The 26,308-nt window shown below is 48.8% G+C and overlaps 1 protein-coding gene across 1 annotated transcript; it reads left to right on the top strand.

Annotated features, from left to right (window-relative positions):
* Positions 1-753: 753 nt before the first annotated feature.
* Coq8b (coenzyme Q8B) lies at positions 754-25,919 on the top strand. The gene is made up of 15 exons (XM_021166951.2): positions 754-915; positions 1,205-1,312; positions 1,442-1,561; positions 1,673-1,739; positions 4,975-5,052; positions 6,908-7,030; positions 7,164-7,249; positions 9,082-9,222; positions 9,315-9,396; positions 10,504-10,597; positions 17,209-17,350; positions 17,457-17,564; positions 19,394-19,459; positions 24,577-24,663; positions 25,190-25,919. The coding sequence occupies exons 2-15, from the start codon at positions 1,208-1,210 to the stop codon at positions 25,490-25,492; spliced, it is 1,602 nt and encodes a 533-aa protein (XP_021022610.1). The 5' UTR covers positions 754-915; positions 1,205-1,207; the 3' UTR covers positions 25,493-25,919.
* Positions 25,920-26,308: the final 389 nt, after the last annotated feature.

The following is a 26,308-nucleotide window of genomic DNA, read 5'->3' as shown; positions in this document are numbered from 1 at the left end:
AGCACTGACTACTCTTCCAGAGGTCCTGAGTTCAATTCCCAGCATCCACATGGTGGCTCACAACCTTCTGTAATGGGATCTGATGCCCTCTTCTGGTGTGTCTGAAGACAGCTACACTGTACTTACATATAATAAATAAATAAATCTTTAAAAAAAAAAAAAAACGATTTCTAGGGTTGTGGCTCAGTGGTCAAGAATCGTCCCTGGAATGCACAAGGCCCTGGATTCGTGCATCCGTGGTGGCAGGGGTTGGGGGAGGATGTCCAAATACATAGGATAGATTTTGAGCTTGCCAGGCGGAAATGTAAGTGGATATAATGGTTCAGACCTGCAATTTCAGCAGGTGGGAAGTGGACGCAAGAAGAACAGGAGTTCCTCATAGCCTACAAGCGAGAGAGAGAGAGAGAGAGAGAGAGAGAGAGAGAGAGAGAGAGAGAGAGAGAGAGCGCGAGAGAGCGCGAGCGAGCAGCGGGAAGTGAGGAAAGAAGGGAGAGGAGGAGGAGGATGGGGAGAGAGGGGGAGAGACAGAGACAAAGAGGGACAGAGAGGGACAAAGGAGGGTAGAAGAATTCTGTCAAGAAGGACCATTGGTCAGTACAATGAGCTCACGTGCGCACCGACTAACACAGAAGACCCACAGAGCCTTAGCCTAGGTTCCACCCCTTGCCACGCCTCCTCAGCGGGGTGAATTTTTGTAAACGTCGGCGAGCTGCTGTGCTACCATTGGCTAGCTGATTAAAGGGGGCGGGTGTGCGGACGTTCCCGGAAGCTTAAGAGGCCCAGCGGGTGCTAGACCTGGAGCCTAAACCTGGTGGACTGGGTGCTTAGCAACGTGGGTGGCGCCCCGTAACGGGGTCGTAACGGGGTGTCTAGGCAGGGGGCAGCACAGGAATTGTGAATGCTTAACAGCCCAGGGTAAGGCGATGCCTAGCAACAAGAGGGGCGTTGAGAAGTAGAGTTGTCCTGGAGGCTCTGTGGACGTCTAGCAACGGGAGAGAACCTTAGCAACAGCGAGGAGTTTTGTGGGGATTGGGGAGGCGCTTATGGAAAACTTGAGTTCCTAGCAACGTGGGCCGGGGGGCACGGGGGGGGGTAACTAGAAGAAACCTGGAAATAAAGGGGGAAAGATATGGGGGCTAGGTGGGCTTTTCCAACAAGAGCGCAAAGCAGGAGGCCCAGTTCTGTAATCCTTATTATTTCTTAGGCAATGTGGCTGGAGCTAGGTGCCATGCTGCGCAGGACCTGTGGACCGCTGGGCAGGGCTGTTCGTCTGCCCTGTGGGGGGGCCCTGGGACCTAGGCCCCACTGGTGGGTAAGAGGCTGAGGAGGGGGCCTCCAAGGAAAAGAGGTTGAGGGAAGGGGAGTGGGGAGTAGGTAAAATGATGGAGATGGATCTAAAAAGGATTAGACCTTCATTCTATTAAAATCCACTTCTCTGCAGGGGCCATGTAGGAGTTGCTTGGCCCAAAGTGTTCATCAAGACCAGCCTGGAAGAGGCCTCAGTGAAGATGACATTCGCAGGGCACGGGAGGCCCGGCTCAGGAAGGCACCCCGGCCCCAGGTATCATTGCTTCCTCTTCCCCCTCCCCCATGAGGAAGGTGGCAGCAAGTCTGCAGGGCTTTTCTGCCATCTTGTCCACCTTCCCTACCTCACACCTCTCCTCTTTCTCAGCTGAGTGATCGCTCTCGTGAACGCAAGGTGCCTGCCTCCCGCATCAGTCGCTTGGCCAGCTTTGGGGGTAGGTGTGGCATGTGGGGATCTTTGTGTGACTTCGATCAGAGAGAACATTTACAGGTGAAGCGAGGGAAAGGGTGAATCAAAGACAGGGTTAGGAGGGAGAGAGAGACAAGGAAAAACAGAACATGGACCTTATTGTTTATTGAGAACCTGACTTGAGCAAGGTCTTGTAGGCTAGGCCTGTGTTTATTTCTTCTATTGATGGAGGAGTGGGGGCTGAGAAGCGAGGTGGCAGGCCTTTAGGTTCTGCAGCGAGATTGTTCAGACATGTATGAAACAAAAAGTAATGCGTTGCAACCAACCCTCCAAAAAGGAAAGGAGGTGGCCAGGACACCCACCTGGAATTTCAGCAGTTGGGATGTAGCTAGGAAGGTAAAGAAGGAGGGAGAGAGAAAGAGGGAAAGGGCCTTTGTAATCCCTGTTCTTGAGAAGCTAACACCGAGAGATTGAAAAGCCAAGCCTGGGACTCCACCCCCCCCCCAAAAAAAAAAAAAAAAACAAAATGTAAATGCTGAATATGGATACATATGTGTTTTGTTTTGTTTTTCTAGACAGGGTTTCTCTGTGTAGTCCTGGCTGTCCTGGAACTCACTTTGTAGACCAGGCCTTGAACTCAGAAATCCGTCTGCCTCTGCCTCCCGAGTGCTGGGATCAAAGGCGTGCGCCACCACGCCCGGCTCATACGTGTTTATACACATATGATTTGTTTGTTTTTGAAGCAGAGTCTTACCATGCAGCCCTAGCTGTTCTGCAGCTAGGCTGGCCTGCAACTCAGAGATCTGCCTGCCTCTGTCTCCCAAGTGCTGGGATTAAAGGCCTGCACCACTACACACTCCTAACACTCCCCAGCACAAAAATGCTTTTTGTGATGTTATCTCCTATAACCTGGCCTGGCCTCAAAGCCCCAATTCCGACTCCTCCTTCCAAGTGTTTGGATCAGTGTTTGTACAGTTGGTGGTTGGTGTGGCCATTCCTGAACCAACAGTGTTAACACGTTTCGTTCTCACCCCCCTGTGAAACCTGTTTGACAGGAAAGCTCACATCTTGCAGAAAGGGAAACTGAGGCTCAGAGAAGTTAAGTAAACTGCCCTATCATAATATCTGAACTATGGCAACAGATTTTTTTTTCTGTCAGCTTATAAAGGAAAACAAAACAAAACAAAACAAAATGAGTTCCTATGCAAGTGCAGGAAGTACTGCCCAATGGTCAGCTCTGACTGTATTTTACACATGGCAGTTCAAATTGACCTTTGATTTGATGGGTCTTATGTAAAGCTTTGTGGAATTTCTTAAGATTAGCAAACCTCACACAGAACAAAACAGGGTATGTGGTCAGCATGTCCTTGCTCAGAGCCAAGTCACTTCTCTGTGTCAATGACTGGCAGGCATGTTACAGCAACACTATGAAATAGCTGGCAAGAATGGAACAGAATGGCTGCAGCTATGCTGGAGGCAGGGGGATCAGACCATAACAAACACGTGAGACACACTGGCAGTAATACAGGAGCACACTGCATACTTGGCAAGCTGCACGCTAGAGATGGTGACAGTGAAAGAGTCAAGGTCTGGAATGGTGGCACAGGCCTTTGATCCCAGCACTTAGGCAGAAACAGGCAGATCTCTGTGAGTTCTAGGCCAACCTGGTCTACATAGCCAGTTTTAAGCCAGCCAGGGCTATACATGAGAGCTTGTCTCCAAAAAGTATACAAGAGGAGAGTGGAAGCAGAAGAGAAAATTAAAGGAGGGAATAAAGAGGAGGTCTGGTCAGTTATACCAGACTTCATTGAGAGGAAGCCATGGGGGATGTGTGTCCTGGGCATAGAGAGAAAGGCTGAGAAGACAGAGCACATCCAGCATTCATGAGGCCCTGGGTTCTGCTCCCAGAACCACAAGTTAAATACACATGTATAATGAATAGGAAATTAAGGGTGGGTATGGTGACATATGCCTAAAATCTCAGCACTTGAGAGGCACAAATAGGAGAATCAGGAGTTGAGGTAACACAATGCGTTTAAGGCTAGCCTGGGCTACCTAAGCATGTCAGAAGAAAGGAAGGTTAAGTGTGAGTCATAGCCCCAGCTATTAGGAAAGCTTCAGCAGGGTTACAAGTTCAAGGCTAACCTAAACCACATAACCAGTTCCAGGCCAGGCTGGCCAACTTAGTAAAACACTGTCATTATTATTATTATTATTATTATTATTTTAAAGATTTATTTATTATTTATTATATGTAAGTACACTGTAGCTGTCTTCAGACACTCCAGAAGAGGGCACCAGATCTCGTTACGGATGGTTGTAAGCCACCATGTGGTTGCTGGGATTTGAACTCTGGACCTTCGGAAGAACAGTCGGGTGCTCTTACCCACTGAGCCATCTCACCAGCCCCCCTATTATTATTTTTTATGTAAGTTTTTTAAAAAGATGTATTTGGTTTTTTGTTTGTTTGGTTGGTTGTTTTTTTTTGAGACAGGGTTCCTCTGCGTAGCCCTGGCTGTCCTGGAACTCACTTTGTAGACCAGGCTGGCCTCGAACTCAGAAATCCTCCTGCCTCTGCCTCCCAAGTGCTGGGATTAAAGGCATGTGCCACCACACCTGGCTAGATGTATTTGTTTATGTATGTAAGTACACTGTAGCTGTCTTCAGACACACTAGAAGAGGGCATTGGATCCCATTACAGATGGTTGTGAGCCACCATGAGGATGCTGGGAATTGAACTCAGGACCTCTGGAAGAGCGCGGCCAGTGCTGCTCTTAACCGCTGAGCCACCTCTCCAGTCCCCATTATTGTTATTATTTCTATTATTATTATTATAAATACTAAGGATAGGGGGCTGGAGAGATGGTTCAGCGGTTAAGAGCACTGGCGGCTCTTCCAGAGGTCTTGAGTTCAATTCCCAGCAACCACATAGTGGCTCACAACCATCTGTAATGGGATCTGACGCCCTTTTCTGGCATGCAGGTGTGCATGCAGATAGAGCACTCATATACATAAAATAAATAAATATTTTTTAAAAATAAATATGCTAAGGATGTAGAGTTTGGGTAGTTTGAGACTTGTGTTCCATCCAGAGTACCAGAATGAAAGCGAAGTCAGGCCAAGGTGCAGCTCAGTTAGGAGTGTGCCTGCCTCCCTGTATCTTAGGCAACAGAGGATCTCGAGACAGCATTAAGCAGACGTGAGAGTCTGTGAGAAGATCCCAGGTAAGCAGGCTCTCAGCTTCCTTTCTTGCTCTTAAGGGCTGGCTGTGGGCTTGGGCCTGGGAGCGCTGGCTGAGGTGACCAAGAAGTCCTTGCCAGGTGGAAGTCTGCAACATGGTGAGTAATGACATCACCTGGTTCATTCAGCTCCTGGCCTGAGGACTTGGGTTGTGGTAGGGTTTTGCTAACTAGTGATGGGCTGTCTCGTCTCATCTTGTCTCATCTCGTCTCGTCTCTTCTCCTCTCTTCTCTTCTCTTCTCTTCTCTTCTCTTCTCTTCTCTTCTCTTCTCTTCTCTTCTCTTCTCTTTCTCTCTCTCTTTCTCTGTGTGTGTATGTGTAGTAAATTGTTTATCTAGCACACAGAAATTACACGGACTAGGACGCACACCAGGTGGCTCACAACTCCTTGTCCAGGGATTCCAGCGCCGTCTTCTGGCTGTTCCAGATTTTACGCATGCATGAAATGCATTCATGCACACACAGACACACATATACATAAATATAAATAAAAATTGTATGGTTTTTTTTTGTGGGGGGACAGAGTTTCTCTGTAGCTCTGGCTGTACTAGAACTTGCACTGTAGACGAGGCTGGTCTCAATATCAGAGATCTGCGTGCCTCTGCCTCCCAACTGCTGAGGGATTAAAGGTGTAAATTACCACAACCAAGCTAAAAAAATAAATCTTAAAACAAGTGAGGTGTTCTAGACATCAAGTCTGGCCTGGCTACAGAGTGAGTTCAAAGGAAGGCTGGGTAATGTAGTAAAACCCCACTTCAAAATAAAAAAGGATTTGTATTTTTTAAAAGATAGGAAATATTTTGGGGGGGTGGTGGAAATATCTCTATATAGCCCTAGCTGTCTTGGTACTCACTCTGTAGACCAGACTGGCCTCAAACTCACGGAGATCTGTCTGCCTCTTCCTCCCAAGTGCTAGAATTAAAGGCATGTGCCACTATGCCTGGTTTGTGACTAGATTTTTGAAGACTCAACAAGCCTGGGCTGCTCAGTGGTACTTACCCAGCATGTGTGAACTCATATGTGTTTCCAGGTTCAGGCTCCAACACCTCAAAATAAGACAGCACTTATGTGGCTTTACTTATTGATACTTTATTAGAGAGACTATACGTGCACATTTAACTCCTTAAGATAAATTTATTTATTTACTTACTTAATTACTTACTTACCTACCAAGACAAGGTCTCTGCGTGTAGCCCTGGCAGTCCTAGAACTTGCTATATTGACCAGGCTGGTCTTGAACTCACAAAGCTCCACCTCCAGAGTTCAAAGATTAAAGGCCTTGAATTTCTGATCCTTTTCCTCAGACTGCTTAAGTGCCGCAGTTTGAGGCATGTCCTCCCACCGCTGTGAGTGCATCTGACTTCCGTAGTTCAATTTTCTGTCAGTGGGATGTACCCATGTCGCAAGGTGTAGTCTGTGTGTCCAGGGCTGTGTCGTCACTCTGTCCCTTTCCCTTGGGTTCGCAGCTGGAGGAGGAACTGCACTGTTATGGAACTGTGCTTTTCTAGAAGTTGCCTCTTGGTCAGAGGGATGCACTAGCACATTCTCGTCAACATGTCTGTCTGAGTCCAAGCTGCTGGGCCAAATTCATCAACACTTGTCATTAGCGTTGTTATGTTAGCCCCTCGGGTGGCTGTGCAGTGGTGGTGTACTGATTAATAGATTCTCTTTTTAATTTCCTGTCATGTCAGCACACAGGAAGCAGAGGCAGGAGTATTTTCATGAGTTTGAGGCCATCCTGGGCTACTTTGTAAGTTTTTAAGATTAAAAAAGTCAAACTGGAAATGGTGTAAAGTTTCCATACGCACATTTATTCCCAACACTCGGGAGGCAGAGGCACATAGGTTTCTAGGAGTTTGAGGCCACCCTGGACTACACAGAGCTCTGTCAGCCAAGGGTACACAGGAAGGCTCGTTCTGTGCATGTGGTACTGATGCTCGCATCTCACCGTAGAGGGCGTCTCTGGATTGGGCTCCAGTCCTTTCCTCTCCGAGGCCAATGCTGAGAGGATCGTGCAGACCTTATGTACAGTCCGGGGGGCTGCCCTCAAGATCGGCCAGATGCTCAGCATCCAGGGTACGGCATGACCCTCAGCTCCCGACCTACCCCACCCCACGCAGCCAACAGCAGCCCCTGATTTCAGATGCTCACACGGAACCCCTCCCCATCCTCCTCACTAATCAATCCCCTCACCCCACTGTCTCCCAAGACAACAGCTTTATCAGCCCCCAGCTTCAGCGGATCTTTGAGAGGGTCCGACAGAGTGCCGACTTTATGCCCCGCTGGCAAATGATGGTGAGTATCCAGTTTGGATGGATGCTGACATGGGATTACATAGCTCAACGTATAATGTGCAAAACAGCTTATATTACATAAAGTTCACAGTGCTGACGCTGACACACATGAGTAACGTGTAAGCGTGAGCTGTGACTAATTTACAATGATCATGCTAGGACATATGACACACACCTGAATAGTCCCAGCTGTTGGACCGGAAACAGAGGATCAGGAGTTAGAAGTCATCCCAAGCTACAGAGAGAATCCAAGGCTAGCCTGGGCTACCTTAGAGCCCATCTCAAACACACAAGCAAAACTGAAGGACACATTGTCCTTAAATAGGATGCCATTGAACCTGGCACTAAGACAGGAGCTGTTTTGTAACTATAAAGATCTAGGCTCCAGCTGCCTACCTGCCTTCCAGCTGGATTCTGTTCCTTGCCACATGCGTGACCCAGAGAGTCACCACGGCTCTGAGCCACTCTATAAACACGCCAGAACCAACAGGAAGCGCCTCTTCATCATGGGTTTTTAATGCCTTAATACTATGGGACTCTAACAGGAATGTTATCAATCTTCCTTAACAATCTCCCTGGGTGTGCTGGTGCATACCTTTAATACCTGCCCTCAGGAGGCAGTGGAAGGTGGATCTCTGTGAACTCGGAGCCAGCCTGGTCTATATAATGTATTCCAGGCCAGTCAGGATCTCACAGTGAGACCCTGCCTCAAAAAACAAACAAACAAACAAAACCAGTGTAGGTATTCCTTCGGTGGGAGTTCACTTTCACTTTTCTAAACAAACCTACTTTGATTTCCTCCACTCAAAGACCAAATGAAACAATGGCACCTGTGTAACTGTAACTGTTAATCTCCTGTTGTAATTGTTGTCTCTGAGGCTGACTGCCTCCACGTGCTAACCTAGACCTAGTCCTGGTAGCTTCTAGCCTCTGTGCAACCTAATGTAGGCCTAGAATGTTTTTAGCCTGAGATGTACTGCTGTTAAAACTGCCCTTTCTTGTTCTTTCTGATCTCTGGCAGGCTGGTTCAACTCAGTTGTTCTGCTCAGACTCTTCTCCCAGCCGACTGATTCAATCTGGCTTCTCTGAGCTTCTGAATCGCCCCTGCTTGGCCTCTAACTCTAGCAGTTTGTTCTAATCTTCTGGCTCCTTCTCATTCTCTTGTTCATTTTGTCTTTACCTGTGTCTAGTTTGTTCTCTCTTCAGTCTGTCTCCGTACAACTGTCCTTGTAAAACTGCCCCCTTCTCCCTCTCTGTGCTGCTCCACTCTCCCTCTCCACCCTCCTGCACTGCTCTCCACAGACTCTACTGTATCCTGCACTGCACTCTCTTCCTCCGCCCTAAAGCAGCTTCCCTTTCCTCTCTCTTCTCCTGAGATCTGGGCAGATCCTGTCCTGGCAAATCTTTCTCTGATTTGTCGTCACTTTGTCTGCCACTCAATTAGACATCACTTTCAAACATGGGTGCTTCCTTCTGTAAACTAACTCTACCTTCATTGTTTGGGATTGAAAGTGAGTACTAGGGGCCCATCTGTATTCCAGCCAGAGGGACTAAAGGTGTGTGCTAAGGGTAGAGCCACACCACAACTGGAAACAGGGCTTTTCGGTAAATAACACAATTCCGAGGTTCACAGTGTGATAGAATACCCTGCAACACTCCTGGCTGGTTGGTCACCTGGGCCTCAGTTTCCACATCGTAAAACGATATATCAGCCAAGAGTGAACCCCAGGGTTGTTAACACCACTGCTCTGTAACTAACACTGCACATCAGCACAGGGACTGAGGTCAGCTGCCTGGAACCATGATAGTAACTGCCATGCTTGCTCTTTTCAGAGAGTTCTAGAAGAGGAGCTGGGCAAGGACTGGCAAGACAAGGTGGCCTCCCTGGAGGAAGTGCCCTTTGCTGCTGCCTCCATTGGGCAGGTACACCAAGGCTTGCTAAAGGATGGCACTGAGGTGGCTGTGAAGATCCAGGTAAGCAGAGGGGTTGGGAAGGGCTGGGGTGGGCACTGTGCTGTCCCCAAGGCATGGGTGACTCCTGACACACACACCCTCCCTCCTGACAGTACCCAGGTGTTGCCCAGAGCATCCAGAGTGACGTGGAGAACCTGCTGGCCCTGCTCAAGATGAGTGTAGGCCTGCCAGAGGGTGAGGTGCCCCCTCCGTCCCCACCGAGGGAGGGATGCTTAAAGAGAGGAAGTGGGGCGGCTAGGCTGAAGAGAGACACATTGTAGGTGTACATACCTTACACAGGTGACAGGAGGATGCCAAGCAGGGCAAGTCCAGGAAGAATGAGTGTATGTGACATAGCTACACAGAAACAAGCCCAGATCAAATGCACAGACAGACAGACAGACAGGTGTGCAGTCTGCAGGAGAACCACAGAAGCAGAAGAGACGACTTGGTAAGCTGCATGCCTGTGTTGGGTCACATGAAGATGACCTATAGACAGAGCAAGGTGTGCTTGTGGAAGAAAGGCAGTGGTGAGACTAGGCAGGCCTACAGGCAGAAATAAGAGGGGAGGATGGCTGCGGATGTAGCTCGGTAGAGTGCTTGTCTTGCAGGCTTGAGGCCCTGGGTTGATCTCTGGTACCAAATAGGGTGTGGTAGTACACACAGGACCCCATGCTCAGATGGGGAAGGTAGGAAGATCAGAAGTTCAAGGTCATCTTTGACTAAATGGCCAGTGAAAAGAACTGCTTCTGGCTGGGGGGCTGGGACAGTTCCTGTGACAGAGCCAAGCTCAGGAGACAGACTTCCACAGAGACCACAGTTCTGGGAAAGACAGAGGAAAGGTGAATCTCAGATGAGATGGGTAAACTGGATCTGGTGACTGACACAACCTTAGCACTGGGGAATCTGAGACAGGAGGATTGTCAAAAGTTATGGTCAACTCTGGACTACACAGAGACACAGAGAGACTCTATCTCAAATGTAAAGCCAAGCATTGTAGCAAGTCTGTGATCCAGGATTTGTGAGGTAGAAGCAGGAGGATCAGGAGGTCAAGACCAGCCTTGGCTACTCACTGAGTTGGAGGCCAACCTGGACTACATAAGAGCCTGTCTTAAAAAAAAAAAAAAAAAAAAAAAAAAGAGGATGAATGAAGAAAGAGGGAGGGGAGTAGAAGTCTAAACAAAGGTGTGTGGGACAGTGAGAGACCTACAAAGACATGTGTGAGGGACCAGTGAAGACACAGGCAGGGAACCTGAGGGTTCAGGCTGGGGACAGGCAGCCATCCTTTCCCTCCCCTCCCAGGCCTGTTTGCTGAGCAGAGCCTGCAGACCTTGCAGCAGGAGCTGGCTTGGGAATGTGACTACCGCAGAGAAGCGGCCTGTGCCCAGACCTTCAGGTAAGCTGACACCCTGCAGCTCCCGGGGGATTCCCTCCCTCTCTCCCAGGCTGGGATAGGTGTGGTACTCTCTAACCTCTGGCAGTCAGTATCCTCACATGGAACAGCAGACTTCCTTATTCTCACACAGCCTCTGTCAAATGCATCTCTGCTCTGGTCTCACAAAGGGGCTCAGCTGCACCATGAAATTCAGATAGACCTGCTAACTGCGGAGGGATCAGGATGAGATCAGCACCCTTGCTGCAGTAGGGAGAGAATGCCAGCTCCAGACTGTTCCTTCTACACAACAGGCAGAGAAACAGTGTTACCATCTGGGAAGCTAGCATCTCACTCTGGCTCTACCTGGCGTGGACCTTGAACTCACAGAGATCCACATGTCTCTGTCTCCCAAGTGCTGAGATTAAAGGCATATGTCACCATGCCAGCTCAACCTTAATTTACTTTTAAATTTTAATTTAAACCAAGTATAGTGATATCCACCTCTAATCTTACTACTTGGCAATCAGAGGCAAGTGGATTTCTGCCTCATCTACATTTGGGAGTTCCAGACCAGCCAGGGCTACATAGTAAAACCTTGTTTCAAAATAACAATAACTACCCCAAAATAAATTTTGTGAAGAAATTTTTTTCTTGATTTATTTATTTTATATATCTGAGTACAATGTAGCTGTCCCCAGACACACCAGAAGAGGGCATTAGATCCCATTACAGATGGTTGTGAACCACCATGTGGTTGTTAGGAATTGAACTCAGGACCTTTGGAAGAGCAGTCAATGCTCTTAACCACTGAGCCATCTCTCTAACCTCCCCCCCCCCCCCATTTATTTTTAGTTTGTTTTGTGTTTTGATTTTTTGCCTACATATATGTCTAAGCACCACATGCATGCAGTACCCACACAGACCAGAAGAGGGGGTTGAATTTATACATGGCTGTGAGCCAGCGTGGATGCTGGGAATCAAACCTGCACCGTCTGGAAGAGCAGCCAGGGCTTTTAACTTTTCATGCCCTTCGACCTTATTTATTTATTTATTTTTAATTTTTTATTTTTATTGTTTTGGTTTTTTTCGAGACAGGGTTTCTCTGTATAGCCCTGGCTGTCCTGGAACTCACTCTGTAGACCAGGCTGGCCTCCTCTGCCTCCCAAGTGCTGGGATTAAAGGCGTGAGCCACCACTGCCCGGCCAACCTTATTTGTTTGGATAGCATCTCTTGCTGAATGAACCTAGAACTCTGATTTTGCTAGACTGGCTAGCTAGCAAACCGCTGGGGTCCTCCTGTATCCACCTCCTTGGTGCTGGGATGACAGTACTTGCTGCCGCTCGCTCGTGACTGTTTTACGTGGTTCTGGGGATCAGACCCTTAAGCTGTGTGGCAAGCAGCTTACCTGCTGAGCCATGTCCTCAGTCCCTAAAACACCTCTGTTTCCCATACCCAGCAACCCCACCGCTGGCCTCCTTGATAAATTCTGTGTGGGCATTTATACTGTTGTATACCATCAGAATTTTCTAGAATGCTCAGAGCACCAAAGTGTGCAAGTCCCAGCCTGAAAACCTAGATCTATGAAATCTGTCCATCAAGGTGGACAAATAAGTTACAGTGGGTTTTTTGTTTTGTTTTTGAGATGGGATCTCACTGTGTATCCCTGGCCGACCTTGAATTTGCATCAGTCATTCTGACTGCTTCCCGAGTGCTGCGATTACAGGTGTGCCCTAGACCTGGCTATTATGGTGTTTTCAATACTGCTGGTTGAATCTCTCCTTTTTTAAATTTTTATTTATTTTAGTTATTTTAAATATATGTGAGATTTTGGGCTCCCCTGGAGTTACAGGCAGTTGTGAGCCACCCAATCTGGGTGCTAGAACCAGAACTTGGGTCTTCTAGGAAAACAGCAAACATGCTCCCCAACTGCCAAGCCACTAACCAAATCCCTCCCCTATCCCCCTACCGACCCACCCCCCTTTTTTTTAAAATAGGATTTCAGTCTGTAGCCCCAGTTGGTCTGAAACTCACCATGTGGCTATGCTGGCCTTGTACTGATTCTGCTGCCTCTGCCTCTCCACTGCTAGGATTATATGCCTGTGCCACCTCATCTGGGTCTCCATGCCAGAGTATTTTGTGGCAGGGCAAATGAACAGATTAAAGCTAATGGAGAACAGTGTGGCTATATCTTGGGGTTATGGTCAAGCACAACAATTAAGGACAACTCAAGTCTGAGGATGTAGCTTAGTTGATGTTTGCGTAGCCTGCATCAGTCACGCTCTGCGGCCAATCCTTGGCACCCCGTAAGCCTGGTATGGTGGCTCATGCCTATAACCCTAGCACTCAAGAGGTAGAAGCCAGAAGTTCAAGGTCACCCTCAGGAATGTAACTGAGTTTGAGGCCAGCCTGGGCTACATGAGACACCATCTCAAAAAAGCGACACAATATAACAATACGAAAAGAGACACCCAGAGAAGAACCTTACAGTAAGGCTCACAAGTCAGCTATGTCTCCCAGCCTGCCAAGCTCAGGTGACGGGGAGGAGGCCGTCCAGACAAGAGTCATGCAAGGCGTGTGTCTGGATCCTGCTGAGAATGGGCTTCAGTCTCAGGTCAGCCCACAAGGCTGTGTGGCCTGATTCCATTCAGTAGCCTCAGGAGAGTGTTCTCCTAGGGGAGGTGTACTGATTAGCGCTTAGTGCAGGCCTGGCTTTTGAGAAGTAGGGCCAGTGTCAGAGAGCTCATAAACTAGGACTACATACCAACCCAAAGTAGGACCCCGCAAGGCAGAGTGACACTGGGTGACAGGCCAGAGCAAGATCTGAGGACATTCTCCCAGGGTCCCCCGAAGCCTTTGTATGCCTCTGCTGCCTGCCCATCTGCCTGTTCCCAGCATTCCCACAGGTCGGTCCACACTCAACTTCCTCACCTGCTGTGCAAGGTATATGGAGGCCAGAGAACAGTCTCACTTAGGTCTCCATCTGTTCTTTGAGACAGAACTTCTCTCTGGCCCAGAACTGGACTCAGACTGGGCCGACTGGCCATGGAGCCCCAGGGATCCAGCTGTTGCTACTTCCCCATGGCTGGGATTACAGTTGTGCCCCTCCTAACTTTTGTAGGTTCTGGTGGTAAAATGGGAGTCCTCATGCTTACGTGGTAAGCCCTTTTCTAATGGAGTTGTCTCCTTGACCCCTTGGTTTTGAAGATAGAACGCCGTGTAGCCCAGACTGGCCTCAAACTCCCTATGTAGCTGAGGATACCCTTGAACTCTGCCTCTCGAGTTCAGATGTGTACCATCTCGGGTCTTAGTGGCAGACTATTACATGACAGGAGACACTGCCACCATATTATTGCAGCAGTCAATCTGCTGAAATGGCATGGAAGTATACTACACCCTGTGTACCATGCATGTACTTTCTGCCTCTACCTCCCAGTTGCTGGGACTACAGGTGTGCACCACCACATCTGGGTCGGAGATGGAGCCTCCAATTTATTTACTGCTGTCTAGAGTCCAGGACGCTCCTAAACGTACAGGGGCACAGTCCTAGACACCCCCAGTGGATGCCTGAAGCTCAGTTAGTTCCCAACCCTGTGTAGGCTGTTTTCCCCTATGGTGTTTTCCACCTATGGTGGGATCAGCCTCACAGGCTAGGCACAGAGTTCCCTGCAGCAAGCGTATGCCACTAGGAAGACTTGTGTTCCAGGCCTCTGATCACAAGATGAATACCTTTCCACCTTTGTTCAAACTGTCATCCTCCTGCCTCAGCCTACTCATGCAGGGACTGCAAGCCTGCTCCACTTCACAGGGTGCTTCAGTCACCTTACCCAAGCATTTGTCTCACACAGTGGGAGTAACTCTTACAGTTTGTGGTAAAACTGGCACAGATTTCCTCTTTCTTTGCCATGATTCCATGCATAGATTGGTTCTCACTAATAATTTTTTTTAAAAAAGATTTATTTATTTTATGTATGTGAGTACACTGTAGCTATCTTCAGGTACCAGAAGAGGGCACCAGATCTCATTACAGATGGTTGTGAGCTACCATGTAGTTGCTGGGAATTCAACTCAGGACCTCTGGAAGAGTAGTAGTGTTTTTTTGGTTTTTGGGTTTTTTTTTTAGATTTATTTATTTATTATATATAAGTACACTGTAGCTGTCTTCAGACATTCCAGAAGAGGGAGTCAGATCTCGTTACAGATGGTTGTGAGCCACCATGTGGTTGCTGGGATTTGAACTCCACACCTTCAGAAGAGCACTCGGGTGCTCTTACCCACTGAGCCATCTCACCAGCCCTGCAGTAGTGTTTTTAACCACTGAGCCATCTCTCCAGCTCCCCTCACTAAGAATCTTGATGGACTGTGGCATTTTTTTCTATTCTCTTCATTGAACCTGAGCATTTTACCTTCTCCGTTAAAGAAAGCACTCTGTGGGCTGTGAGGTGGCTCCTCAGTTAACGACCTTGCCACCCAGCCCGATGGCCTGAATTGGATCCCTGGGACCCAGAGAGTGGAAAGAGGGGACTGATAATCCCCACAGGGTTATCCCCTGTCATCCACATGTGCTCCACGAATATGACAGACAGATAGAGACAGACGCACGCATGCACACACTAAAAAAAAATGTAAAGAAAGAAAGAAAAAGAAAGAAAGAAAGAAAGAAAGAAAGAAAGAAAGAAAGAAAGAAAGAAAGAAAGAGAAAAAATTAGCCGGTCGTCATCCTCTGGTAAGCAGCCCTGGTGATGCTCATTTTAAAAAGACACGAAAGTAGAAGGATGAGTTGTGAAGTGGGGACCAGCAGGGATGGGAGGGATGAGAGAGGGTAACAGTGAGCTAAAATACATTGTGTGCCTGTGTGTGTGATATGTGTGAAGATACCATAATGAAATCTACTGTGTATGACTAATACATATTAATTGAAAAAGACAAAACAGTTTAGAAAAAGAGGAAAAAGGATATGTTCTTCACTGGCATATCTGAGATGTCAGCATTCCTGCTCTTGCTTTGGGACCATTATTAAATAAAATAAAGGTGACTTGGACACTGCCAGTGTAATGTCACAACATTCATCCCATTGAAACGGCTAAGTACTCTTTTTATTTTAAGATAGATTTATTTATTTTATGTATATGTGTACACTGTAGCTGTTCAGATGGTTGTGAGCCTTCATGTGGTTGTTGGGAATTGTTGGGAATTGAATTTAGGACCTCTGCTTGCTCCAGTCAGCCCTGCTTGCACCCAAAGCTTTATTTACTATTATAAATAAGTACACTGTTGCTGTCTTCAGACACACCAGAAGAGGGCATCAGATCTCATTATGGGTGGTTGTGAGACACCATGTGGTTGCTGGGATTTGAACTCAGGACCTTCGAAAGAGTAGTCAGTGCTCTTACCTGCTGAGCCATCTCGCCAGCCCAAGGCTAAGCACTCTTAGAGGGGAAGTGTATTACACTCTGTGTACCATGCATACACTGGATGAGTTCATGATTCATGTTCCAAACTGGATGGAGTTGGATTTATCATACCGCTCGGAATGGTATTCAATTTTAAATTTGTAAATTACTTACTTCTGGAATTTTTTTTTAAAATTGAGATTTCTTTTTATTAGATGGATGTTTTGCTTGTTTGTATGTGTGTATGTACATGCAGTACTCTCAGAGGCCAGAAGAGGGCATCAGATTTCCTGGAACCGGAGTTAACAGATTGTGAGCCACCATTGTGGGAACCCAGGTCCTCTGTAAGAGCAGCCAGTGCTCTTAACCACTAAGCCATCTCTCCAGCCCACCTGCCCCTATCCCCTGCCCCCCTTTTCTCTTGATTGTTTTTGAAACAGAATCTTATGTACCCTGGCTGGCCTAGAACATGCTGTGTGTCACAGGAGTTGGCTCTGAGGCCCAGACCGTCTTCCTCCATCTTCCAATGCTAGGTTTATAGACACACACTACCATGTCCAGCTTAGAATTCTCCATTTAATATTTTTTAGACCAAGGTTTACCACAGGTAACTGAAATGTTGGAATAGGATTCTCTAGTGACCCCAAGGAGTGACCAGTGATTATCACTGTAGAGCCATAGAGTAAAAACTCTTCAATAAAAAATTTATAATGTTTATTACTTAGTATGTGTGTGTACATGTGTGTACATGCCAGTGTACACATGTTGTTCATGTTGTTGCACATATGTGGGAATCAAGAGGACAACTTTTAAGAATATGTGGGCCCTGGGATCAGACTCAGGTCATATGCTTTGGGACAAGTGCCTTTATCCTCTTAAGCCATCTCACTGGCCATAAAATAGCTATTTTTTAAAGTGATGTGTGAACTAAATACTCTGAGCTCATCGTCAAGTAACCAGAAGAAGGTCAGAAGGGTTAGTAGGAGGGAAGTAGTAAGTGGGTCTCCAGCTACACCCAGTTAAAAGACTACACAGTTCTACAGTGTCTAATAAATGCCAGCCCAGCCAGGTATTGGCTGTCACCCAAGGCAGCCAAGCCAGAGAAGGGGATTGGAGGGAAGGGGAGGAAAGCCTAGAACAAGATGGCCTAAAGGGCTTCTCAGTAAAAGAGCCAGTTCAAACCAAGCCTCTGGGCTCTAAAGCATGAAGTCTTTCTCATCCCTCGCCCTTTTCCTGTCCCAGGAAGCTCTTGGCTGACGACCCCTTCTTCCGAGTGCCGGCTGTGGTGCAGGAGCTATGCACTACACGGGTGCTGGGCATGGAGCTGGCTGGGGGAATCCCTCTAGACCAGTGCCAGGGCCTGAGCCAGGACATCCGGAATCAGGTACATCTCCTGTGGAATGGGACCAGGAAGAGTCAGGCGTTCACTTTCCTTCCCGGGCAGGAGGACGGGCAGGACACCTCACCGGCATGTCTTCTTGTTCCTCCAGATCTGCTTTCAGCTCCTGAGGTTGTGTCTGCGGGAACTGTTTGAGTTCAGATTCATGCAGACTGATCCCAACTGGGCCAACTTCCTGTATGATGCCTCCAGCCACCAGGTTGGTCCTTTATGATATACATCAGGGTATACTGGCTAGATGCTATACAGATCATTTTCCCAAGGTCCAGAGAGATGGCTCTGTGGGTAGAGATGCTTGCTACCAAGCCTGACGACCCTAACATCAGTCCCCAGGAAGGCAGGGGAAGGAATATCATCTGACCTCCGCACATGGGCCACACACAATGTAATACATAATAACACAATACACAATAAACACAAAAAGTGGGGCTGGAGGGATGGCTCAGTGGTTATCTTACAGAGGGACATAAGTCACTTCCCAGCGTCCACGTGGTGGCTCACAATCATCTGTAACTCCAGTTCCAGGGGATTCCAATGCCCTCTTCTACCTCTGTGGCACCAGGCATGCAAGTGGTGCACAGAAATACATGTAGACAGAACATGCATCTACATATAATGGATCTTTCTAAAATATAAATAGACCAAAAAGGTGAACCAGAACTAATACCATGATAGGGAAACCTACAGGTCATGTAGGTCCAAAGTACAAATAACAGGACAATAACAGTCAGCGCTACTGGAAGTCTTCTGAGAGCAGGGTCTCTGTGTAGCCAGAGCCAGGGCTGAATTCCTTTTTTTTTTTTTTTTTTTAAAGATTTATTTATTGATTATATGTAAGTACACTGTAGTTGTCTTCAGACACTCCAGAAGAGGGAGTCAGATCTCATTACGGATGGTTGTGAGCCACCATGTGGTTGCTGGGATTTGAACTCCGGACCTTTGGAAGAGCAGTCGGGTGCTCTTACCCACTGAGCCATCTCACCAGCCCCAGGGCTGAATTCCTAATCTTCCTGCTCCAGCTGGAATTGCAGACATTTATCTCCAAGCTCGGCATCGCTGTAGACATAAACCTTTAATAAACCGTGGAACTATTCCTAGATATGTTCTGTGCCTCCATAGAGATGTAGAAGATATGCATGGGACTTTTAGGAAACTTGATTTTTAAATTTATTATTTTACTATTTTATGTGTAAGGGTACTTTGCATATGTGACTGTGCACGATGTGTGTTCAGTGACTGAGGAGACCAGAAGAGGGCATTGGATTCCCTGTAACTGAAATTACAGACAGCTGTCAGCCACTATGTGGTTGCTGGGAATCAAACTCAAGTCCTCTGAAAGACCAGCCAGTGCTCTTAACCAGTGAATCATCTCTGCAGTTCTGAAGAAATTAATGATGTTAGTTTCTGGCAAGTAGTAACCTTGGAGAGGGTCCTGGGAGTATACAGGCGAGGGAGGAATGAATCTGTGTGGGGTAGTATTCATACTGTAAGCTGATTAATAGGATTTGTGGGTATTCATTTAATTTCTAGGATATCTCACTCTCTGGGTTATCTTATGGGCCCAAGATTTGTATTAAAGGCAAATAAGCTAGGTGTGGAGGCACCCACTTTTAATCCTAGTACCCCGGAGGCAGAGGCAGCCTGGGCTATTGTAATGAAACTCGGTTTCAAAACAAAACAAAACAAAACTGAAAACAAACAAACAAACAAACAAACCCTAACAACAGAAAACTAGCTCTAAAGTTCAGTCTTAAAGCACCTGCCTAGAATATACCAGTGGGTGGCCAGGGATGTGGCTCAACCACAGAGTGTTGATACAGAGTGTGTGTATCTGCACACAGAGGCTGGGGGTGTGACTCACTGATACAGTCTTTGCCTGTGATCACCAATGAGGGTCTAGAGGTGTTGCTCAACAGCAGGGGTGGGGCTGCAGGAGAGAGGAAGAGGGAGGCGTCCTGGCCGCTCCAGTCAGCAGTGGGAATGGTAACAGCTCCCCACATTCTGTTGTTCGTCATGCGTTGTTTCCAGGTGACTCTACTGGATTTTGGTGCAAGCCGGGCCTTTGGGACAGAGTTCACGGACCATTACATTGAGGTGAGCAAAAACCTGTGGCTTCTGAAGGGCCGGGGCTCAAGCCAGGTAGGGAGGACAGGGCAGGAAGGAAAAGCAAACTGGAGCTAAGAAATGCAGGACTTTGAGATGGGCCACAGTAAAGCACTTGCTGCCATGCACTGAGGAGGAGGAGGCAGAGGCAGGTGAACCTGTGAGCTCCAGGCCAGACTGTATTATAGTAACAGTTTTTTTTTTTTTTCTTTTTTTTTTTGGTTTTTCGAGACAGGGTTTCTCTGTATAGCCCTGGCTGTCCTGGAACTCACTTTGTAGACCAGGCTGGCCTCGAACTCAGAAATCCCGCCTGCCTCTGCCTCCCGAGTGCTGGGATTAAAGGCGTGCGCCACTACGCCCGGCTATAGTAACAGTTTTAACAACTAACGACTCCCACCACTTAGTAATATTACAAGTATCATCTGATTGAAAGTGGCCAGGGCTGGGGCTGGAGAGATGGCTGCTCTTCCAGAGATCCTGAGTTCAATTCCCAGCAACCAATGGTGGCTCACAACCATCTTTAGAGAGAACTTGTGCCCTCTTCAGGCAGGCAGATATATATGCAGCAGAGCACTCATACATTAAATAAATAAAAATTAAAAAAGAAAACAGAAAGAAAGTGGCCATGGCCACTTGGAGCCCCATTATGGACAGGCGAGCTTAGAGACAGACTGTCCAATCCAACAGGCCTGTGAGTGGCAGGTGGTCTGGGCCACCCTGGCCAGGGCCTCGGCATCCAGCCTGCACCTCACAGGAAGCTGGCACTCTTCAGGGGATGCTTCCTCACCACCGGCTTTGTTCTTCCCTTTCTCCCTCCTAAGTCAGTCAGTGGCAGCAGCTGCACAGACCAGCCCACCTGTGTCTACACAGCTTGGGCTTTCCATTCATCTATCTAGTTGTCAGTCCGACATTCTCTGACTGCCCCTTGGTGCCCAGCTCTCTTCTGGATGATACTGGTGACAGAGTTCAGTCTGTGTGCCACAGCAGTGGGACAGTGTCTTAGTTAAGGGTTTCCATTGCTGCAAAGAGACATGACCAAGGCAACTCTTACGCAGGCAGGCATGGTGCTGGAGAAGAGCTCGTGAGAGGTCTACATCTTGATCCAAGGTAGCCAGGAGAAGAAACTGACTTGCAGGATGATAGGAGGGGGGTCACGTGCTCCACCCTCACAATGACACGCTTCCTCCCACAAGGCTACCCCTCCTAATAGTGCCGCTCCCTGGGCTAAGCATATACAAACCACCACAGGCAGTAAGGGCACGGAGGACTCAGGGCTAGGCTGAGGGAATAGAAGGCATTGTAAAAATCTAGAGGAACCTGTCCCAGCTTGAGGATTCAAGGAAGGCTTTCTGGAGGAGGAGACATTGAACTGAGAGCTGAGAGATGCACAGGACCAATCAGGAAGAGGCTAAACGGATATCCAGATAAACGTTCAAAGGTCTAGAGGTGTTTAGGCAAGCCAGGCAGTGGTGACACACGCCACCCAGCACTTGGGAGGCAGAGGCAGGTGGATTTCTGAGTTCAAGGACAGCCTGGTCTACAGAGTGAGTTCTAGGACAGCCAGGGCTACACAGAGAAACCCTGTCTTGAAAAACCAAAAAAAAAGCCGGGCGTGGTGGCGCACGCCTTTAATCCCAGCACTCGGGAGGCAGAGGCAGGCGGATTTCTGAGTTCGAGGCCAGCCTGGTCTACAAAGTGAGTGCCAGGACAGCCAGGGCTACACAGAGAAACCCTGTCTCGAAAAAAAAAAAAAAAAAAGAAAAACCAAAAAAAAAAAAAAAAAAAAGTATTTAGTCACTGTTCCATTGCTGTGAAGAGACACCATGACCAAGGCAACTCTTACAAAGGAGCATTTAATTGGGGGGGGGGGTTGCCCACTGCTCCAAGGGCTTGGCCTATTATCATGGCAGGAAGCATGGGGGCAACAGGTGTGCTTGAGCTAAATTCTGATCCACAGACAGAGACAGACAGACAGGGCCTGGCATGGGCTTTTGACATGTCAAATCCACACCCCACCCACCCCTGTGTGACATGTTTCTTCCAACAAGGCCACACCTACTCTGACAACATCTCTTAATCTTTTTTAAAAAAGATTTATTTATTTATTTTATGTATGTGAGTACACTGTAGCTGTACAGATGGTTGTGAGCCCTCATGTGGTTCCTGGGAATTGGATTTAGAAACTCTGCTTGCTCTGGTCAACCCCGCTCACTCAGTCCCTGCTTACTCCAGCCCAAAGATTTATTTATTATTATATCTAAGTACATTGTGACTGTCTTTAGATGCACCAGAAGAGGGCATCAGATCTCATTATGGGTGGTTGTGAGCCACCATGTGGTTGCTGGGACTTGAACTCAGGACCTTTGGAAGAGCAGTCAGTGCTCTTACCTGCTAAGCCATCTCACCAGCCCTCTCTTAATCTTTCTAATCCTTTCAAAGAGTTCCACTCTCTGATGACCAAGCATCAAGTATATGAGCCTATGGGGACCATCCTCAAATGACCACAGAGGGAGTTAGGAAGATCCCTTGTGCATGGTGGTGCTTCCAAGGACAAATGGTCATTTAGGGGCCAGAGAGCTGGCTCAGTGGTTAAGAGCACTTGCTGGTCATACAGAGGACCAGGGTCTCAGTCACGGTCCTAGTGCTGTGAGGAGACACCATGACTGAGGCCACTTGTAAAAGAAAGCATGTGCTCGGGTGAGTTCATGACCACGGAGGCAGGAGCATGGCAGCACCCAGGTTAGCACTGTAGCAGTAACCAAGAGCTCCTATTTGATCTCCAGGCAGGAGGCAGAGAGAGCTAGCCCAGCCTGGTGTGGGCTTTGGAAACCTCAAAGTCATGCCCCAGTGACACACCTCCTCCAACAAGACCACATCTCCTAGTCCTTCTCAAACAGCTCTACCAACTGGGGGCCAAGTGTTCAGTATTCAAACATGAGCCTGTGCAGCCATGCTTTTCCAAACTGCAACACGGAACCTCAGCACCAGCGCCCATAAGGGCTCATATCCATCAGAAAGCAGGGCACCAAGAGCCCTTCTTTGTCCTTCACACAGGGGCCTGAAGGAAACTTGTATTCTGATTGGACAGGCAGGAGTTGGGTGGAGCCAAGACATCCTGGGCCCTGCCTTGGGCACCTCTGTAGTAGGCTTTCTCACCTCCTGAGCCCAGGGGAGTTGTGAGAAGTTACAGAGGAGCCCCCTGGAGGGAGACCCTGTAGACATAGGGCCACCCTTGAAGACAGGAGAAAAATGTCTGAGACAAGGCTGAAGGCTCTGGCCTGAGAACTTTTATTTTTTTTAAGATTTATTTGTTTATTATATGTAAGTATACTGTAGCTGTCTTCAGACACTCCAGAAGAGGGCGCCAGATCTCATTACAGATGGTTGTGAGCCACCATGTGGTTGCTGGGATTTGAACTCCGGACCTTCGGAAGAACAGTTAGGTGCTCTTACCCACTGAGCCATCTCACCAGCCTGTGGCCTGAGAACTTTTAAGAGCACCCCTAGCTGTTGACAAGGACAAAGACCCAGTGACATATAACACCATGCCCACACCCCACACTCACATGCACATAGGATATTTGAGGCACAAAGCCAAGGCCTCCACAAGTACTTGAACTGCCCTATCTCTTATCAACATTGTCTTCCCAAAACTTGGGTCACCTTAACCTCTTCTAATGAAAACAAAAACAAACAATTTTTAGATGGATGGGATGGCCTATAATCAGAGTACTTGGGATGCTCAAACAGGACAGGAGAGTCAGAAGTTCAAGACCAGCCTGGGTTTCATATGGAGACCCTATTTATTTGTTTGCTTGTCTTTAAGTGTGTGTGCGCATGCATATATGCATGCGCACACACACGTGTACACACATGCCCTCATGCACCATGGGGACACATTGGGAGGTCAGGGGAAAATCTGCCGGAATCAGTGGGGCCTGAGGACCAAATTTAGGTCATCTGACTTGTCAGCACCTTTATCAGCTGAACTCCCTTTAAAAAAAGAAAAAGAAAATCAGCCCATTTCTATGGAACCCTAACAGATGACCAGACAAGTCACAGGCAGGGGCATCTATAATAGAATTAATAGATCCCTCCTGGGCCACCTCCCAAAGGCAGTGTAGTACAGTGTGTCAGAGCTGGACAGGTTCCTTCCTCTTCCTGCTCTGAGCCTGCCTCTTCTGCACAGGGACCCTGGCACCCAGTGACAGCAAAAGTAGTCCCCAGTGTGACAGATACCCCCTTTTCAGTCACAGTGCTGAGGCCACACAGTGACCCCATGCAGAACCCATTCCATAGATGAGAAGGCAGAGGCCCAGCTACAGTTTCTCTAGAGTCCTCTAAAGCCAAGGGAGCTGTGGTGCTTCAATGCCTCCCTCTGCAGGACTGGACAGGAACTGAGCTCTGCAGCAAGCATCCTGAGTGCCTTGTCTCATGGCCAGTGCCACTGCACCCAGCTCAAAGTCCAATGGGGGAGGATGGCCCTCAGGCAACCTAGGATGCCATTCCATCCTTGTCTAGTGTCTGGAGCCATAAACAGATGTGACACTCTACTCTGGGCCACCCATGTGGCAGCTTCCAGACAGGTCTGCATTCCCAATGGATGACAGAGCCCCTGACCATTTTCTCCTGCAGGCTCTCCAGAGGAGATAGAGCAGGGACAGAGTAGGGGGAGGGAAGCTTCTAGGTGACAGAGTGTACCCAGGTAGAGAAAAAGGAGGTGACCCAGGTTGGGCAAAATATCTCCTCCTCACTTCTCTCCCTCCCTTCCCCCTCTCCTTAATAGTGTTCCTTGGTAGTCCAGGCTGGCTTTGAACTCATAATAGTGACCCTGCCTCCTGAGTACTAGGTAGGTAGATAAGTACTGCTCTACCCGTCTGGCTGGTATTTCCTATTATCTAGGCCCTCCCTTGTAGCCTGGTGTGATGGTACAGACCCCTAAGCCTTTAAATCGGAGCTAGTGGGGGCTGGAAGATCAGGAGTTCCTGGTTATCAGCTACACAGTGAGTCCGAGATAGTGTAGGCTGTATCAGACTCCGCCCCAAAGCAAAAACCAGAACCCCAAGCCTCCCTTGACCCACAGTGGTCTTTGCCTTCTGACATTCCAGGTGGTGAAGGCTGCAGCAGATGGAGACAGAGATCGAGTTCTACAGAAATCCCAGGACCTCAAGTTCCTTACAGGCTTTGAAACCAAGGTTGGTTGCCCCTGAGCAGAAGGGAGCTGGTGTGTTTGTTGTGGCTGTGTTCTCTTTTGGGAGCGGATGAGCCGCATAGCTCTAGTAAACAACTGGAGAAAGGATGGGGGCCGGGGGAGGTAGAGACTTATATTCCAGGGCAGTGAGATTACTAAATGCACTAGCTTATACTGAGGAGCCCCGGGGTGAAATGGAGGGTGCAGCCACTGAGTGGGGGAGGCACTATTTATCTATTCTGGAGATCCTGGGTTGGAGGAATAGAGGGCTTACTTGCCTGAAGAGAGCAGGGGCTCCTGGAGACAAGGGGGTGCTGTGGGTAGGGGGTGACTACTTACTACTCCCAGGGGATCTTGGGCCAGCAATGCAAACCTTCCAGCACTGAGCCACGCCCCCCAGGCCCTCACTGGTGAATTCTAGGCAAGCTCTACCAGTGAGTGAGTCACGCGGCAGCCCTTGCAGCTTGCCTCTTCAGAAGTAATCAGAGGACATTATGTCCGTCTGGATGCATCTGCCATCCCCACCCTAGGCATTCTCTGACGCCCACGTCGAGGCAGTGATGATCCTAGGGGAGCCCTTTGCTGCCTCAGGCCCCTACGACTTTGGGGCTGGAGAGACTGCTCGCCGAATACAGAGCCTCATCCCGGTATTGCTTCGGCACCGGCTGCGCCCACCGCCTGAGGAGACCTATGCTCTACACCGCAAGCTAGCTGGGGCTTTCTTAGCCTGTGCCCGTCTCCACGCCCACATCGCCTGCCGGGACCTCTTCCAAGATACCTACCACCGCTACTGGGCCAGTCGCCAGACACTGCCACTGCCAGCAGCCTCCTGACTAGGGACCTCCCTGCCGACCCCACCATGACAGATTCCATCCAGGGATACCAGCTCCACAGCGGGCAGTCCCCTTCTCCTCTGTCTTGGTCCCCAGAACCTGGTTTCTTGCCTTGGATCTTTGGGCCCCTGGAGTTAGCTCCCTGATCCTAAGTGAGCAACCTTGAATTCTGAGGCTAGGAGTCAGCAGAATCCTGTGACCATCTAAGTGAGCCTTGGGTCCACTCTCATGTGAAGGAGGCGCCCCTCGGCCCCAGGTCTTCCAGGATCTGCAGGCGAAAGGGGAGATGGTGGCTGTTGGGGGCGGTCCTCACCTTTGCCTCCCTTGCTCCTCTACCAGCTGCCTTCTTCCCGGGTTCCAGCCTGTGTATTGGAGGGTGGGGGTGGGTGCTGATCCTTTCCTCCGAATAAAGGCACCCTTTCCCTGCCCCCAGTTCTTTTCTCTCTGTGCTAAGGGGGAGGAGCTCATAGGCAGCTCCAGGTGCAGATGGCCAGACCCCCCACCCCACCCCCTTGTCTAGGGCCATCTGTTGCAGGGAACCTCCTCCGCCCCCCCCCCCCACGTGCTGACCACCTGCTCCAAGGGCTGTGGCAGCTGAGAAGTACCCTTCTATCACATACTCGCCCCCCCCCCCAAGCTTCAGGCTCCCTCCTGTTCCTGACAACCTCGCCTTTGCTAATGGGCCCTCATGCCCCTACCAGCTGCTCTGCCAAACCTACAGGACAGGGGTAGGGGTGCAGCTGAGTCCAGAACTAGGACCTGGTCTAACCCAATGCTCTCTTCTCGCAAGCCAGAGTGATCTCCCTCCAGGACTCC

Source organism: Mus caroli, unplaced genomic scaffold, assembly GCF_978045245.1.
Source record: "Mus caroli unplaced genomic scaffold, Mus_caroli_1 scaffold_8, whole genome shotgun sequence".
NCBI lineage: Eukaryota > Metazoa > Chordata > Mammalia > Rodentia > Muridae > Mus > Mus caroli.
The sequence above is the reverse complement of the archived record's forward strand: the minus strand, read 5'-3'. Positions and strand labels throughout refer to the sequence as shown.